Source organism: Hyperolius riggenbachi, chromosome 6 (genome assembly GCF_040937935.1).
Source record: "Hyperolius riggenbachi isolate aHypRig1 chromosome 6, aHypRig1.pri, whole genome shotgun sequence".
Classification (NCBI taxonomy): Eukaryota; Metazoa; Chordata; class Amphibia; order Anura; family Hyperoliidae; genus Hyperolius; species Hyperolius riggenbachi.
In genome coordinates, this window is record NC_090651.1 from 352171308 (window position 1) to 352187461 (window position 16154).

Sequence of the window (16154 nt, forward strand, 5' to 3'; positions counted from 1 at the left end):
ATATATTGACTGTTTACATATACACAAAGTTCAAAGCAATGCAACACCTTTTCAGCAGATTCAGGACAGAATAGAGGGGCGTTACCTAATTACCTGTTTCCTTGCTGGAGGCCGCAGTGTCCAGAGGACACTGAATGCTAATGTACTTTACATGGCCATGCAGACAATCCAATTAGCAGCTTCCTTCAGGCTGGTGCCCAACTATACCCCAAAGCCAGGTGGCTTCTGAACACATACACCCCTGAAATAGTACACAGCCGACAGAAAAATGAAAAATATGCTTCTGTATTATCCTAATATCACAAACAGCTGCTATATCATGACAGACAGCACGGGACATGACAGCTGCAGGGGGGCTGATAGAAGCCCCAGGTAAGTGTCAGTTTTTGTTTATTTCAGCACTCCACAGAAACCCCTTTAAATGCTTATAGAAAGGGCTGTGCTGGATGTGCCGACATTACCTGATTTATAGGGGTACCCCTCCTCTGGGCTTAACGTGGCGTCTCCCGCTTCCCCCTCGGAGATGGTGTCCGCACCGTTGCGCAGGGGTTCCGTCTCACCGTTCTCCTCCAGGAGTTTACAGTTAAGGTATAGGTGATCCGATTCAGTGCTGATAGCGCTTCCTTCCTCTGGCTCCGCCTCCACAGCCTTCTCCTCCTCGGCGTCACCCTCACCCTGCAGCTGTGACAGAAAATTCAAGAGGCCAATCACTGAAGAGACACGCCCGCCTGCAATGGCAACCACCCAGATACCACACACCCCCACTGCAATATTCATAGACTGATCCCACCTGTGCCCCGCCCCCCTGCAGTCCAATCAGCAAGATAACAGTCCAAAACAAGGAAATCACTGATCACACTGAGGAGTGAGTTATTAGAGGGTATAATCATATGAAAGTGCAGCGGTTGGAAACCCAGCGGTCCCAGTGCGCACCAATATGGAACGTACCTCAACATTCGATGGCAGGACCTCCTCCGGGCTCTCGTCTTTTGGTCTCTGCCACATCTTTGGTGCAGCTGCAGCAGTCTGTGCTGTGGAGAGAAGACACAGTGATGTGAATACTCTGAGCTCCCCTCCCATCCGCAGGGCCCTGAATTAGGCTCTTCCCGTGATCACAGCAGCGGCACATGATAGCGAGACGCTCTAATTTAATCTGTGATTCCAGCAGCCGGACATCACCTTTATTTATACACACAGGCTGCTGCGGCACAGGGGTGGCTCAGGGTCTATCCTGGGATCAGGGTCATGCAAAATTCAGAGCATTCAAAGCAGAGTCTGAGCGAGTCCGGGTCCCTCCCCCCAGTCCGGCTGTACTACGCTAATGCAATCTGGGCCAGGCAGCCGCTGATTATTCTACCCCATGTGACCCAATTACTGTGCAAAAACATGATCAGCACGTGATTTGTAGTGGACTTCCTGTCTAATCACAGCCCGAATACACGCTAAACTTTTACTGGGGTTTACTCAGCACCGGGGGACAGGACCTGAGGTGACAGGGATATGGAGGCGGACATACTTATTTTACTTTCAAACAATGCAGATTGCCTGGCTGTCCTGCTGATCCTCTGCCTCTAAGGAAGGGGCTACACTTGCCAAAATGACAGCCATTTTCACACACAGCGATAACACACAGAGAGAAAACGCACATGCTTTCTCAGGCCTCGTTCACATTACGTTCCGATCGCTTTGGCCGTTTGCCGCTTTTTTTGCGATTTCTGTAAAAACGCTGTTCTAAGCGCTTTTGCAGAGCGATTGCGTTTTCCCACTTCCTGACGTCATTCAGGAAGTGAACTCTTTGAACCGGAAAATAATAAATGCAATGTATTTATTCTTAAATGCGCTGGGAAATCGCTATGCAAAGCGCTTTAACAAACGTATGTCGATTTCCCTATACCTTCCATTGAGCCAAAATCGCCCCAAAAAAGGTCCAGGCATCGCTTTTCTGAGCGGATCGGAAACAAACCGCTCAGATGTGAACTCTCTCATGGAGAATCATTGCACAAGCGTTTTTAGGGCGATTTTGAAAATTGCCTGCTCTTAAAAAAGCCCCCAAAACACCTCTAGTGTGAACAAGCCCTCAATGCACAATCGCAGAGAAGTGGGAGAAATGTGCATTTTCCTGCTGCAGGGGAAAACCGCCGGCACGGCTGCAGGGGAAAACCGCCGGCACGGCTGCAGGGGAAACCCGCCGGCACGGCTGCTCTGTACCACACAACACTGTGTGTGATTCACTACTGACGACGGTCAACTGGTCTCAGCTGGCTGCCAGCCAACACTGCAGATTCGTCAGCGGAAATGTGCTGCCATTATTTCCAGACTCAAGTGAGCCTGCCTAATACTTTTAGCCATAGACCCTGAACAAGCAAGCAGATCAGGTGCTTCTGACTGAAGTCTGACTGGATTATCCACATGGTTCTTTAGGTGTGTGATTCAGACACTACTGCAGCCTGAGAGATCAGCAGGACCGCCAGGCAACTGGTATTGCTTAAAAGGAAATACATATGGCACCTCTATATCCCTCTTACTTCATGTTCCCTTTAGGGCCCATTCACACTAGAGTGTTTTGCCGGAGATTTCGGCAAAACGCTCAAGCGATATATAAAACCCTATGGGCCCGTTCTTACTTAGGCGATTTGCGTTAATCGCAAGTCCACAAGTGCGTAGCCTGCACCATTTTCAGGCGACTTCCCGGCGATCGCGTTTCAGTGCTATAGAAGCGCTAAACGCGATCGCGGGAAAAATCGCCGCAGTGTCCACTAATTTTTCCACGTGTAATCGCGGAAAAAAAATCGCTCCCGCAAAACACCGGCTGCGCTTTTAAGTGTGAATGCGGCCTTACAGAGGATCTCTGTGCAAGATTAATAAGACACTGCTGCAACCAACCCTGAGGTGGAAAATAAACTTCTGAAATTCTTTATTGTAGTCTTTAATTCTTTATTCTATGTGTAGTGGTAATGATAAATTGAACATTCATAGAGTCTTGCTTTCTTTTTTGTTTCAATATAAGTGAACTGCAGCCATGTCAGTGTGACATTAAATACTGTTCATTCAGCTCCCAATAGTGACCTTTTGACCTCACCAGTACCATCCTGTTATCAGGAATATTTGCAGATAGACAGTGTTTTGGCCTCTAATTAGTATTCAGGAGAGCTGCTATAGCTGGCCTTCTCTGGCTGCATAAGTGAACTACTAGTTTGTTAACCCTTGGAATAAAAAATAAAAAAAATTACATTTAACGTAAACATAGGAAAGTTGTGAGCAGGATTGGTATCATATGTACAGTAATTATTTTCATATCGTTATGTCGCTTCAGGTGTGCTATAAAATGAGGGTATTGTTGTGTTAAGTTTGAGGTTATCGCTTGGGTTTCCTTGCAGAAGACGTTGAGGAAATAATCATGGCTGCACTTTCTGTGTTGGGATGACAATGCCATTTAGTTACTTCCTCTAGACAGCCCGTGGGATCGCAAATAAATGAATACTGAGCATCGGGAATCCCCACCTACATTTTACGCCCACTTTTCAGCCAATCCCCAATTCCTCTCTGACACTCCCCTCTGAGAACATGGTAACAGCAGCTAACAGCCACCGCCAGGAATCATGGGAAGTGTAGTTTTGTGTGTACAGCCTTGTACATACGCTAGACTGCTCCCGGCTGAGGTGGCTAATTGGGGCTGCCTCTGCTGAGGATCTAGCTAGCATGTGCAAGGTGGCTGCTCGATCCAGCTAGCAGATCAACTCAACCGAGGGCTGGTCAATACCATGGGTCCCTCAATTGCCCCTCCTACTCCAAGCGCCGTGCTGTCAGACTTCATCCCCTTGCATTGTGACGGAAGACTAGTGATGTGTCTGTACAGACTCAGCCTGTCACCCAACCAATCTGCTTAACCACCTTAGCAGTATGGACGAGCTCAGCTCGTCCATGACCGCCGCGCGGTGGATTGCTCAGGCCCTGGTGGGCCAATTTTCACAATTTTTTTTCAAAACACGCAGCTAGCACTTTGCTAGCTGCATGTTGTAATCGATCGCCGCCGCTCGCAACCGATGCGCCGCTACTCGCCGCGTTACAGGCCCCCCCCCCCCGACCCCTTGCGCAGCCTGCAAGTGCTAGGCTAGTAGCTACATGATTTTAAAAAAAGCTGCGCCGCCACCTTGGCGATTTTAATAGAACGGCAGGGTGGTTAAAGTGGATCCGAGATAAACTTTTACTCATTGCAGAATTGTGTTCCTTCTAATATAGTTTAAAGGGCATTCCTCAAGCCAAATACTTTTTTTGCTTGTTTGTTTTAATACACAAATTCCCTATAAACTAAACAAGCCTCACCCACAGCTTCTCCAGAGTGCCTTGGCACTCTCAGATCCATGTAGCATGGGCTTATGGAAGCTCAGTCTGGGCAGGAGGAAAAAGGAGGTGTTACTAGCCAGAGATTTCAGAGGCAGAGGGGAGGAGGAAGGAGGAGAGGGGGGTGAAGTTTTCACAGGCTGATGGCTGGAGATGCAGATCAGCTTGGCTGTGTGTAATGTGACAAACAGAACATGGCCGCTCTCATTGTATCACAGGAATAAATAATCAAACTGTTGAAGCTGTTTGCAGCTAGATTTGCTGTGTAAACTATCTAAACTTTAGATAAGATATACAGACAAGTTACTTGTTATACGGTAGTTAGTTTTTCATTTTGGATCCGCTTTAAAGTGTACCTGATATCTGGGGAAAAAAAACAACAGTATACCTAGGGCTTCCTCCAGCACCCTACAGGCCAATCGTTCCCTGGCCATCCTCCCAGGCCGCCTCGAACTTCCGCTAGGCAGCATGGTAAATCTACAGTGTGCAGTCCAGCAGCATTTGCTCTAGTGTAACAGTACTGCACATGAGCAGAACACTCTCAGGCATGGAAGCACGGCTGCTCAAGTGCAGCTAAGCATGGCTTCTGCCATGTACCGTGCCATCCTGTGGGGGATCAGAGTGGCCCGGGGAGACAGCAAGGGTTTCTCAGTCCAACTGCATCCGGTAGGGAGGCTGTCTGGCATCTTTTCTAAGGAGTGTGTTGGTAAAGAATAAGGCTGGGACCACACTTGCTTAACCACTTCGCATCTAGACCTGGTTTTTACGCTTATGGACCAGAGCATTTTAGCAATGTCTCTATTTAATCAGCCATAACGTTATCCCTACTTAGGACACCTAAATGAGATGGCGTAGTCCAAAACCTGTGAGATTTTTACTCACAATCCCATAGTCATAGTCTAATGTCCTACCATATTATTATTATGTATTTATAAAGCACTGACATCTTCTGCAGCACTTCACGGAGTACATAGTCATGTCACTGAATCGGACTGTAACATGGTCACTGTATCTGACCGTAAAACATTATTTATACAGCAACATGGATAACTTTACTGAGCTACTATATATATTGCATAAAAGTCAGATGTTACAGAAGAAATGCTTTCTAGAGAGAGAGAGAGCGTGCGAGAAAGGGAGGAAGTGACATCACAGCATCACATGACTGACACACTGATCCCACCATTGCAGGGCACACAGCACACATGAATGCCCCCTGCTCCCTCCAGCAGGGCTTAGGATCTGCAGGATAAAGACACAGCCGGGCATTTTGAGAGAAAGGGAGAGCGTGACTTGGTAACTTATCATCAGAGGACAGGATTCACTCTCTGCAATCTATAAAGGAACAGGAGCCTCAGTAAGTCTGGAGATAAATCGCATTGTTTCATGTTACCGAGGCTGCATCTCATCCAGTCTGCTGAGGGGGGAGAAAATCTGGCATGAAAAGACGAGATGCCAACCAGAATTACTCAGCAATATTCTAAGCTGGACCCCATCCAAGGAATGCTCACAGCATGGTCTGTGGACTGAAGATCAATGCTGAGCACGGCACTGACTCCTATGCCCGTCTCTGCACCCCTCCAACCGTTTCTGTGCCTGACTGTCTTGAAGCCTCTGTGCCCCACCCTCTGGCAGTCCCTGCGTCCCCGTCACCTCTCTCTACATCGCCCCTCTAGCAGTCTCTGCATCCCCAGACCCTTTTGTGCCCCCTTTCTGGCAGTCTCTGTGCCCCCCCCATAGCCTCTGTATCCCCCCTCTGAACCTCTCTGCGTCCCCGCTCTGGCAGTCTCCGTGCGCCCCCCCCAGCAGTCTCCGCCTCCTCCTCTTGCAGTCTCCGCCTCCTCCTCTTGCAGTCTCCGCCCCCCTCTGGCAAGCTCGGTGTCCCCACACTGGCAAGCTCTGCATCGCCCAATCAGGATATGCCACAGGCGTAAGCTGTTTGTTCATAAGAATGTGACTCATGTTGGATCTCATACAGAATAGTGTAGATTCGCACTGTACAGAGAACAGAGAAACCACTTTCCTAATGCTGGGCATACACGGATCATTTTTGCCGCTCGATTCTGCAGTTGATTCTCTTATCTTCTGCTCGTTTTTCTTATCTTTTTCCATTCACTTCTATCAGGAATCAAGCGGCCAAACGATCGAACGGGAGATCTGAAATGATCTATGTGCTTTAAAAACGAACCGTGTATTCCCAGCATAAGAGAACAGGTGATCCTTTCACACTTCTCTGACTGGCTGCTTACCACTGTGCCCAGAGGATCATCTCTCCATGGAGCGATGTCGTAGCCTGGAGTAAAGGTAGCCATACACTGGTCGATTTGCCATCAGATTCGACCAACAGACAGATCCCTCTCTGATCAAATCTGATCAGAGAGGGATCGTTTGGCTGCCTTTACTGCAAACAGATTGTGAATTGATTTCAGCCTGAAACCGATTCACCATCTGCTGAGCTGCCGCTTTCGCCCCCCCCCCCCCCCTATTTGTACTTCCGCTGTCACTGCAGTGACACAGGAAGTTATACACGGATGCCGTGATGCGGAGAAGATGCCAGCCGGGAGGTGATGCGGAGAAGATACCGGGAGCCAGCTTCAGGTAATGTATACCTGCGTTGATCGTACGCCACTAGCGATGCGCTCCCTACCCGCGGGCGATCAACGGTAATTTCCCGCACGCAGCAATCGACGGGACTGATCTATTTCGGGACAAAATCGATCGAAATTTAGCGTTTAGCGTGAACGATTTGACAGCAAAACTGTGGTCAGCCAATCAGTGAAGTACAAACTGCTCCTCCAATTAAACTGATGGTGTATTGATCCATACATTCTCCTGCAGAACACACTTTTTAAGCACAGGAGCCTCACCTTGGCACGGCAAAGCTCTATTGGCAAACATTGGCCTTCATTACCCCGTGGCACCCCCACTCTTACCTTCCACAGGGCTTTTTCTTGAGGTGAAGCTGAGGAGAGTCACACTTGGCTCGAGCTCGGAGTCGGCCTCTGCCGCTCTTGTGTTTGCAGAGTCCACTGTCCCATCTAAGATGGTAGTTCTGGGGTCCTCCTGCTCAGCCACGTGGTCGGGCACCACGGCTGGAAGAACAGTGGCAGGAGAGGAGGTCTTAGTGGTACATTGAGTAGCAGCGATGAGAGGAGGAGGGGGTGAGTCTGGCTGTACGGGCGATGATTGAGGCACATTTGGAGGAGAAGTGCATTCTACGTTTGTATCCACAGGGGGCGCCAGTTCCACCTCTGGCACGTCTGTCGAAGTCTCTTCTCCCAGCATAGCTTTCTCAGTCACAGCAATGTCCACGGCAGAATGTTCATAGCTTATACCGTTCACTTCCTGAGCGGTGGCTGGGGGGTCAGCGGCTAAGGAGGGGCCCAGCGGTTCCTTGCATAGCTCCTCCTCCTCCACGTCTTCGGTGGCGGCCTCTTCCGGAGACGTGCACTCCTCTATCGTGCTTTCGCCCTCGCTGGTGTCTCCCAGTTGGCAAGGAAAAGCCTGTGCAGTGGCAACAACGGGAGCTGTGGCTGCGGTAATTCCGGGTAAAATTCCTGGCGTAGGGAGGAGGTCTGGACTGGCTCGTGAGACGGCGGCGGGTTCAGGGATCGGCTCTGGTGCTGCGCTCTTTCCGGAGAGGGTCGGCTCTGGTCGCAGAGGGGCGGGAGGAGATGATTTCACCACGGGTTCCAATTTTGGCTTCTCCTCTAGGGGAACACAGGAGAGTTATGGTTAAACACAGGACCAGTACGTCACACATTCAGTGCCAGGAAATTCCTCACATGCTATGCTATGTATGACAGCTAGAGGGCGCTGTGAGACCAAAGAAACTGTTTCTGCTAAGTAATTGTGAGTTTCTTTGTGTAAAGCTATGTACACGCAATTCAAAAGTCGTTGGAAACTTCTAACGAATGGCCTCAGACGACCGTTGGGCAGCTATCGTGCAGTCGGCCAGGTATGTACAATGTCGTTCAAACCACATTGTTCTACAGCAGGGGTGTCAAACTCAGATACAAAGTGGGCCGAAATTGAACAATGGAACCAAGTCGCGGGTCAACCACAATGTCTAGTGGCCAACTTATAAAGTTCCCTGATGTCTAATGGCTTCCTTACAAAATTTCATGTTGTCTAGTGGCCCCCCCCTTCCCTATACAGTTCCCTGGTGTCTACTGGCCCCTCTCCTATACAGTTCTCTTGTGCTTAAAGGGACACTTAAGTCAAACAAAAAAAATGAGTTTTACTCACCTGGGGCTTCCAATAGCCCGCTGCAGCTGTCCGGTGCCCTCGCCATCTCCCTCCGATCCTCCTGGCCCCGCCGGCAGCCACTTCCTGTTTCGCTGACAGGAGCTGACAGGCTGGGGACGCGAGTGATTCTTCGCGTTCCTGGCCACAATAGCGCCATCTATGCTGCTATAGCATATATCATATACCATATAGCAGCATAGAGGGTGCTAATGTGTCTGGGAACGCGAAGAATCACTCGCGTCCCTCGCGTCAGCTCCTGTCACCGAAACAGGAAGTGGCTGCTGGTGGGGCCAGGAGGATCGGAGAAAGACGGCGAGGGCACCGGACAGCTGCAGGGGGCTATTGGAAGCCCTAGGGGAGTAAAACTTATTTTTTTTTGTTTGACTTAAGTGTCCCTTTAATGCCTTCTCCCTCCCCTATACAGTTCCATGGTGTCTAATGCTGGGAATACACGGGTCGATCCCGCGACCGATTAGCCGCCAGATCGACTCCCGCCACGTCCCTGCTCGTCCGCGTGTGCGCCCGGATCGATTCCCGCTCGTCCACGCCGGCGCTTCTTATCTTCTGCTCGATTTGTCTCTATTGTCTGCCCACGGGTATCGAGTGCGGAATCGATCCCCGCTGTGATCGGACACGTCGGATATTATCAATCGAGCCATCAGGCTCGATTGATAAGCCTCCCTCGACGCCGTGTATGCCCAGCATTATGGCCCCTCTCTTCCCAATACAGCTCCCTGGTGTCTACTGGCCCCTTTCCCTCCCCTATCCAGTTTCCTGGTGTCTAGTGGCCCCCCTCTCTCCCTTATGCAGTTTCCTGGTGCGTAGTCATTTCTCCCTCCCCATATGGGTCCCCTGGTGATCTAGATCTCTTATATAGCTTCCCTGGAGGTATAGAGTGGGCCATACACAATGCAAAATAGGGAAACCACTTGCAGGCCAAATTTAATAGCTGTGTTGGCCAGAATTGGCTGCAGGGTATAGGTATAACCTTGATGCTGCAACCCCACTTCTTAATACAGCACCAGGGAGTCAACCAGTCCACACCCGTATCCACCAAGGGTGCAACAACAGTCCAAATGAAGAAAGACCGGGTCTCGACCTGGATTTTAGGCCAATTTTTTATTTGCAGAACCACAGTGCACTGTGGTTCTGCAAATAAAAAATTGGCCAATTGGCCTAAAATCCAGGTCGAGACCCGGTCTTTCTTCATTCAGAATTGGCTGCAGGCCACTGGTCAGTGTGTGGACAACATCGTTTGAAAGACGTCTGTATTTGTCATAGGGAATGACACTTGCGCGATGTTTCGCGTTGACTTTAATCTAGTGTGTGTATGGACCTTAAGACTATGAAGCAAAAAGCAGCCTATAGCCAGAACTAGGAATCACAGAGCTTAGTTGGCTAGGCCCATGCTGAGACGCCAATTCTGCCAGAGGCTAAAGCACTGCTGAGCTATTTCTATCATTTCACCCTCCAAAAGTCTTCCATGTCTTTCAAAATACCAAAAGCTGCTGGAAGAGTAATCATTGTGTGCTTACAATGCTGAACGGGGCCTTGATCAATAACACATGATATTTAAAGAAAACCTGAACTGAAAATTAAAAAAGTCAAAATAAACATACACAGGTCATACTTACCTCCCGCGTAGTCTACTCAATCTTTTTCCTCTCCTGCGTCCTGTTTGTCCACTGTGATCAATGGAATTCTCCGTCCTCCATTTTGAAAATGGCCATTACACCATAACAGCTTTCTGGTCAGCACACAGTTGAACTGTAATATCACCCACTTGAGCCATAGGGAAACATGGACACATCAGTTCTCCTCTCAGCTGTAAATGACAGCAACTGATATATTTCAGTTCTGACAAAATGTTGTCAGAACTGGAAGGGATTATTGGCAGAAGAAAACGGAGAGCTTCTGAGAGGAACTGATGGCAAGGTAACTATGTAATGTTCATTTGAAGTTACCTCATGTGTTTATTTTAAATAATTTTACTCAGTACAGGTTCTCTTTAAGGTGCTCACAGATCTAGCGATAATAGGCAGATTCCATTAAGCGACAAATCTCTCTCCGATTGCAGAGAGATCAGCTGGCTACCCATACACAGCAGGCAGATTCAGCATGAAATCTATCAGGAACTCATGACACCGCATCTGCCACTCCATTACTGCCCCGCTCCAGTATAAATGTGCCCCCAATGCGTGCATTTATACTTTACCTATCCACTGTCACCAGCCGATGTAGCAATCAGTCTTGCTCTATTTGCGCCTCACGCTGCATAGCACGTTGCACATGTGATATCACATTAGCAGCGGGTGAGGAAGCGGAAGACAGATAGGCTTACTGAATAGGAAAAGCATTCGATTCGAGCCCTGGTCTCATAAGCCAGGAGTGGAGTCCTTAAAGCGGGATTGTCACCATAAAAATCAAACTTTAACAGCAACTGGTCTGCGTGTATTAATTGATAAAGATGCTAATCCTGCACTCAAAACTTTCAAAACTTTTTCTGCAGTTATGATTTGGAGTTATCACATACTTAAGGACCACTGGCCCTTTAATAGTCAGTGCCAAACAGTTGCATGCTGGGGGTTCTTTGTATCTATAATATATTCCTCCTCTTCCATTTATTTCCCTGTCTAGCTGCTTATCTGAAACACGATCCCCTACTCACTTGTGTTTGCTTCCCCTGCTCACTTGTGTTTACAAGCAAGGCTGAGGTGACTCAGCGATTGGAGGAGAAAAGAAAAAAAAAGTAAAGGGCAGAAATGTCATCAGGATTTAGCCTAAGCTGTGGGCAAAAAGACATGGCCCCCACCACTAACAGAATTCTTTTCATTTACTATGTAACATTCACTGAAATCAAAACGTGGACAGTACAATACATGTGTTATGTAAGTAGATCAAGTATTTATCTACTTATGTTTTTTTTTACCCTGGCATAGTATGGCTGATCCTACTGCTTTAACCAGTACACTTTCCAGCCACTGCCATTTAAACTCAGGCCTTGACATGCAAACTTTTCAGGGGCAAAATTTTGTTTTTTTTAAATTGAACACAATGTGAAAAACTGATGAGATAAACACTTATACTTATCCTCCTACTCCTAAAAATGACTTTAAGTACCCCAGGGATTTTCTTTTATATTTAAGCATTCACAAAGTAGGTTGAATGTTACTGTCTCTAATCATTAGCAGACTATTAAGTGTCCCAGAGTGAAAATACAGGAACTATTGACCTTTTTCTATCTATCTCCTGCCCTCAGAAGTTGAATACTTCCAGGAAAACTTTTATGGCTGCAATTAGCTCATCATTGAGGTTTACTATAATCAGCAAATAAAGCAAGTAAAACAGTCTGGTTATTAATGTTTTGCACTGCACATACAGTCCATGTTTATCTCATGTCGCCTCGGGTACACTTTAAACAATTATTTAGAAGATATAAGCAACATGAGAAAAGGCTTAAAACTGATTCTAAGAAATAATATTTCCATGCAACGTGGGATGTTCCTTCTGCCATCAGATCAGGTGACAGTCTGATGCCTTTGCCGGCTTATTCCCTCTTCTGCTGCCAGCAATGCTTTGCAGTTACTGCTTTGATTTTCTTATCTGGTGGCTACTGTATGCCCCAGCAGTAGAAGGTTACGAACTACTCCTCTCCCGTCTTCATAGATCAGAACATCCTTGTCTGTTTGGGAATTGCTGAGCAGCCTACATAGTGCCTTCCAACACTGGTCTGTCATCTAAGGAAGTTTATGCAGTAATCCGTAACCTGTGGGTGGCGGTCTCTGAAGGTGATGTCACACTACGCATGAACAACAATACCCACCTATTTTGGGTTCCCTGGTGGCAGAGAGATGAGGGCTCTCCACAGTCCCATACACCACTGGGCTGTGCTCAGGAGCCTGGCTAGGTAGCTGCTGGGATTTGAAGTACAAAAGAGGGTGATAATGAGCGCGGGAACAGAAAAACTAACAGAAAGGTGTAAAAAACAAAGCAACAGAGGCACGAAGAGCACAACAGAAATATTACAAAACAGAAGGGGAGGGAAGAGGGGAGGGGCAAGGACAGAGGAGGCAGGGGCAGGATAGAAGAGAAAGGGGTGGGCACAGAAGAGAGAGGTGGGGAAAGAAGAAGCGGTGGGGACAGAAACGGGAGGGGCAGTGACAGATGAGGGAGTGGCATGGAGAGAAGAGGGAGGGGCAAGGACAGAAGGAAGGGTGTTACAGAAGAGGGAGAAGTGTGGTAGAATAGGAAGTGGTGGGGACAAAAGAGGGAGAGATGGGGACAAAAGAGGGAGAGGCAGGGACAAAAGAGGGAGGGGCAGTGACAGAAGAGGAAGTGGTAGAAACGGGACAGGAAAGGGCAGGGGGAAAAATCAGAGGTACAAAAAGGTGGTGAGAGAAAATCAGCATGTTGTGAAAGGCAGGAGAAATTTGAGCAAAAAAGCAGAAATTACAAATAAAAAGGATCCATTTTAAGTAAATTTAAGGTGAGAGAAGAAAAACAAAAAGACAAAGCAGAAGAAGGAGAAGAAAGACACATTACAATCAGAAACAACAAATTCACACACATAAGCACAGTATTTCCTGATCTAGGCTGGGCACAAGAGCTTGCACTCATTCCTCACTCAAGCAGTAAAGGGCTCGTCATTATGTAGTAAACACATGAAATAGACCACACCCCGAGGGACTTCCCACCTTCTGCTGCCCCAATAATCTGCCTGCACAGGGCAACAGCCTTCATACTCTCCATTCCAGCTGACTCCATCCAGTGCAGCTCCTGCTATCTATTCTACATACATACAGAGGTGAATGGGACTGCTCTGCAAATCTCATATTTGTAGTGTTGTCTCGCACACACTAAAGGATCCAACCCGTGGTCTCAAGGGGGAGCGCAACAGCTGGAAAAGAGGGATGACCCCTCTATGCCGTATTCAACAAAGTAAAGAGCTGGCAAATCTTTGCTGCTGCCTGCTGAAGACACATTGCTGGACGTGAGTGTTTAGAGAAGCCTGACTCCCACCTCTCTTACAGGAACTCATTTGCAGTGGCAGCCAGATTTTTGCCTCCGAGCAAATATTGCCTTGGTAAAGGGGCCCTACATGGCTCTGAAACGTTGGCCATGTGCTTTTACATGGAACCATAAAAGATTTACTTTGGATGTGCCAGCTCTTTACTTTGTTGTTCTGCAAGTCTCTGATTGGCTGGTCTCACTACTGCTTCCTGTGTACAACAGGAAGTAGAGGTCAGACGTACAGGTCCTTCTAAAAAAATTAGCATATTGTGATAAAGTTCATTATTTTCTGTAATGTACTGATAAACATTAGACTTTCATATATTTTAGATTCATTACACACAAATGAAGTACGGTAGTTCAAGCCTTTTATTGTTTTAATATTGATGATTTTGGCATCCAGCTCATGAAAACCCAAACCCAAAATTCCTATCTCAAAAAATTAGCATATCATGAAAAGGTTCTCTAAACGAGCTATTAACCTAATCATCTGAATCAACCAATTAACTCTAAACACCTGCAAAAGATTCCTGAGGGTTTTAAAAACTCCCAGCCTGGTTCATTACTCAAAACCGCAATCTGCCGACCTCACTGCTGTCCAGAAGGCCATCATTGACACCCTCAAGCAAGAGGGTAAGACACAGAAAGAAATTTTTTCGGATGAAAGCAACTTTTACATGTCATTCGGAAATCAAGGTGCCAGAGTCTGGAGGAAGACTGGGGAGAGGGAAATGCCAAAATGCCTGAAGTCCAGTGTCAAGAACCCACAGTCAGTGATGGTCTGGGGTGCCATGTAAGCTGCTGGTGTTGGTCCAATGCGTTTTATCAAGGGCAGGGTCAATGCAGCTAGCTATCAGGAGATTTTGGATCACTTCATGCTTCCATCTGCTGAAAAGCTTTATGGAGATGAAGATTTCCTTTTTCAGCACAAACTGGCACCTGCTCACAGTGCCAAAACCACTAGTAAATGGTTTACTGACCATGGTATTACTGTGCTCAATTGGCCTGCCAACTCTCCTGACCTGAACCCCATAGAGAATCTGTGGGATAGTGTGATGAGAAAGTTGAGAGATGCAAGACCCAACACTCTGGATGTGCTTAAGGCCGCTATCGAAGCATCCTGGGCCTCCATAACATCTGAGCAGTGCCACAGGCTGATTGCCTCCATGCCACGCCGCATTGAAGCAGTCATTTCTGCAAAATGATTCCTGACCAAGTATTGAGTGCATAACTGAACATAATTATTTGAAGGTTGACTTTTGTTGTTTTAAAAACACTTTTCTTTTATTGGGCAGATGAAATATGCTAATTTTTTGAGATAATAATTTTGGGTTTTCATGAGCTGTATGGCAAAATCATCAATATTAAAACAATAAAAGGCTTGAACTATTTCAGTTGTGTGTAATGAATGTAAAATGATATGAAAGTCTAATGTTTATCAGTACATTACAGAAAATAATGAACTTTATCACAATATGCTAATTTTTTGAGAAGGACCTGTACACACACCTGTGTCATTCTGAATCCATGAACATAAATACAGCAAATAGTGTCGTTTTTACAATAATCGCAAATGCCGATTTCTTTTTCAATATGCAGAAGAGCTTGCACTCTACCCTGCCCCCATCACATGCAGTCTTTTCTCACTTTTTAGGCACCAGTCATGTAACTTCCAGGGACCCCACTAACAGACTTCTGACCTCATGACACCCCCCGGGGTAAAGCCACGCCCCTACTCCATCTCTTACCTGAGGGGGTGTTGGCGTGGAGCTGGGGCGGAGGATGGGGGGAGTTGGGTTCCTGCTGCCCCCACCAGACATTATTTCCTCGGTGATGTCTCTGCCGCCCTGATTGGGGTCTCTGATTCGGATCTGGAAAAAGAACTGGAAATGTTGAGTCAAGCTGAGCTTTAAGAGACGCCCCCCCCCCCCCCCCCCCAATGAGCTGAGCGGCTGGCGTGCCGTCCTCACCGTTTTCTTCTCTCTCTTGGCGGGAGGCGGGGGCTGCTGCGGTTGCTGTGGAGGCACTATGGGGATTGGCGCTGACTGGTACACCGGCTGACTGGGGTAAAATGGGGTTCCTGCAACACAACATTGCCAGATCAAGAACACGTTTTATTATGTATTTATATAGCACTGACATATTCTTCAGCACTTTACAGAGTACATAGTCATGTCACTGACTGTCCTCAGAGGAGCTCACAATCTAATCCTACCATAGTCATAGTCTAATGTCCTACCATATTATTATTATGTATTTATATAGCACTGACATCTTCTGCAGCACTTTACAGAGTACATAGTCATGTCGCTGACTGTCCTCAGAGGAGCTCACAATCTAATCCTACCATAGCCATAGTCTAATGTCCTACCATATTATTATTATGTATTTATATAGCACTGACATCTTCTGCAGCACTTTACAGAGTACATAGTTATGTCGCTGACTGTCCTCAGAGGAGCTCACACTCTAAAAAGGAAGAGAAAGTACATTTTTATAGTGCTTTTCTCCTGTTGGACCCAAAGCGCTCAAGAGCTATAGCCGCCAGGGGTGCG

General features: G+C 47.3%; 1 protein-coding gene across 11 annotated transcripts in view; it reads right to left on the reverse strand.

Annotated features, from left to right (window-relative positions):
• EIF4G3 (eukaryotic translation initiation factor 4 gamma 3) overlaps positions 1-16154 on the reverse strand; it is a 137410-nt gene that overhangs the window by 48302 nt on the left and 72954 nt on the right. For 6 of the 11 annotated variants that reach the window (XM_068241675.1, XM_068241673.1, XM_068241669.1 and 3 more), the window contains 6 exons: positions 15570-15679; positions 15348-15482; positions 12413-12503; positions 7275-8051; positions 949-1031; positions 462-681 (listed from right to left, as the gene is read on the reverse strand). In XM_068241675.1, the coding sequence (XP_068097776.1) occupies positions 462-681; positions 949-1031; positions 7275-8051; positions 12413-12503; positions 15348-15482; positions 15570-15679 (1416 nt within the window). The remainder of the gene's footprint in view (positions 1-461; positions 682-948; positions 1032-7274; positions 8052-12412; positions 12504-15347; positions 15483-15569; positions 15680-16154) is intronic. The other 5 variants (XM_068241672.1, XM_068241678.1, XM_068241668.1 and 2 more) reach the window with 3 other exon arrangements.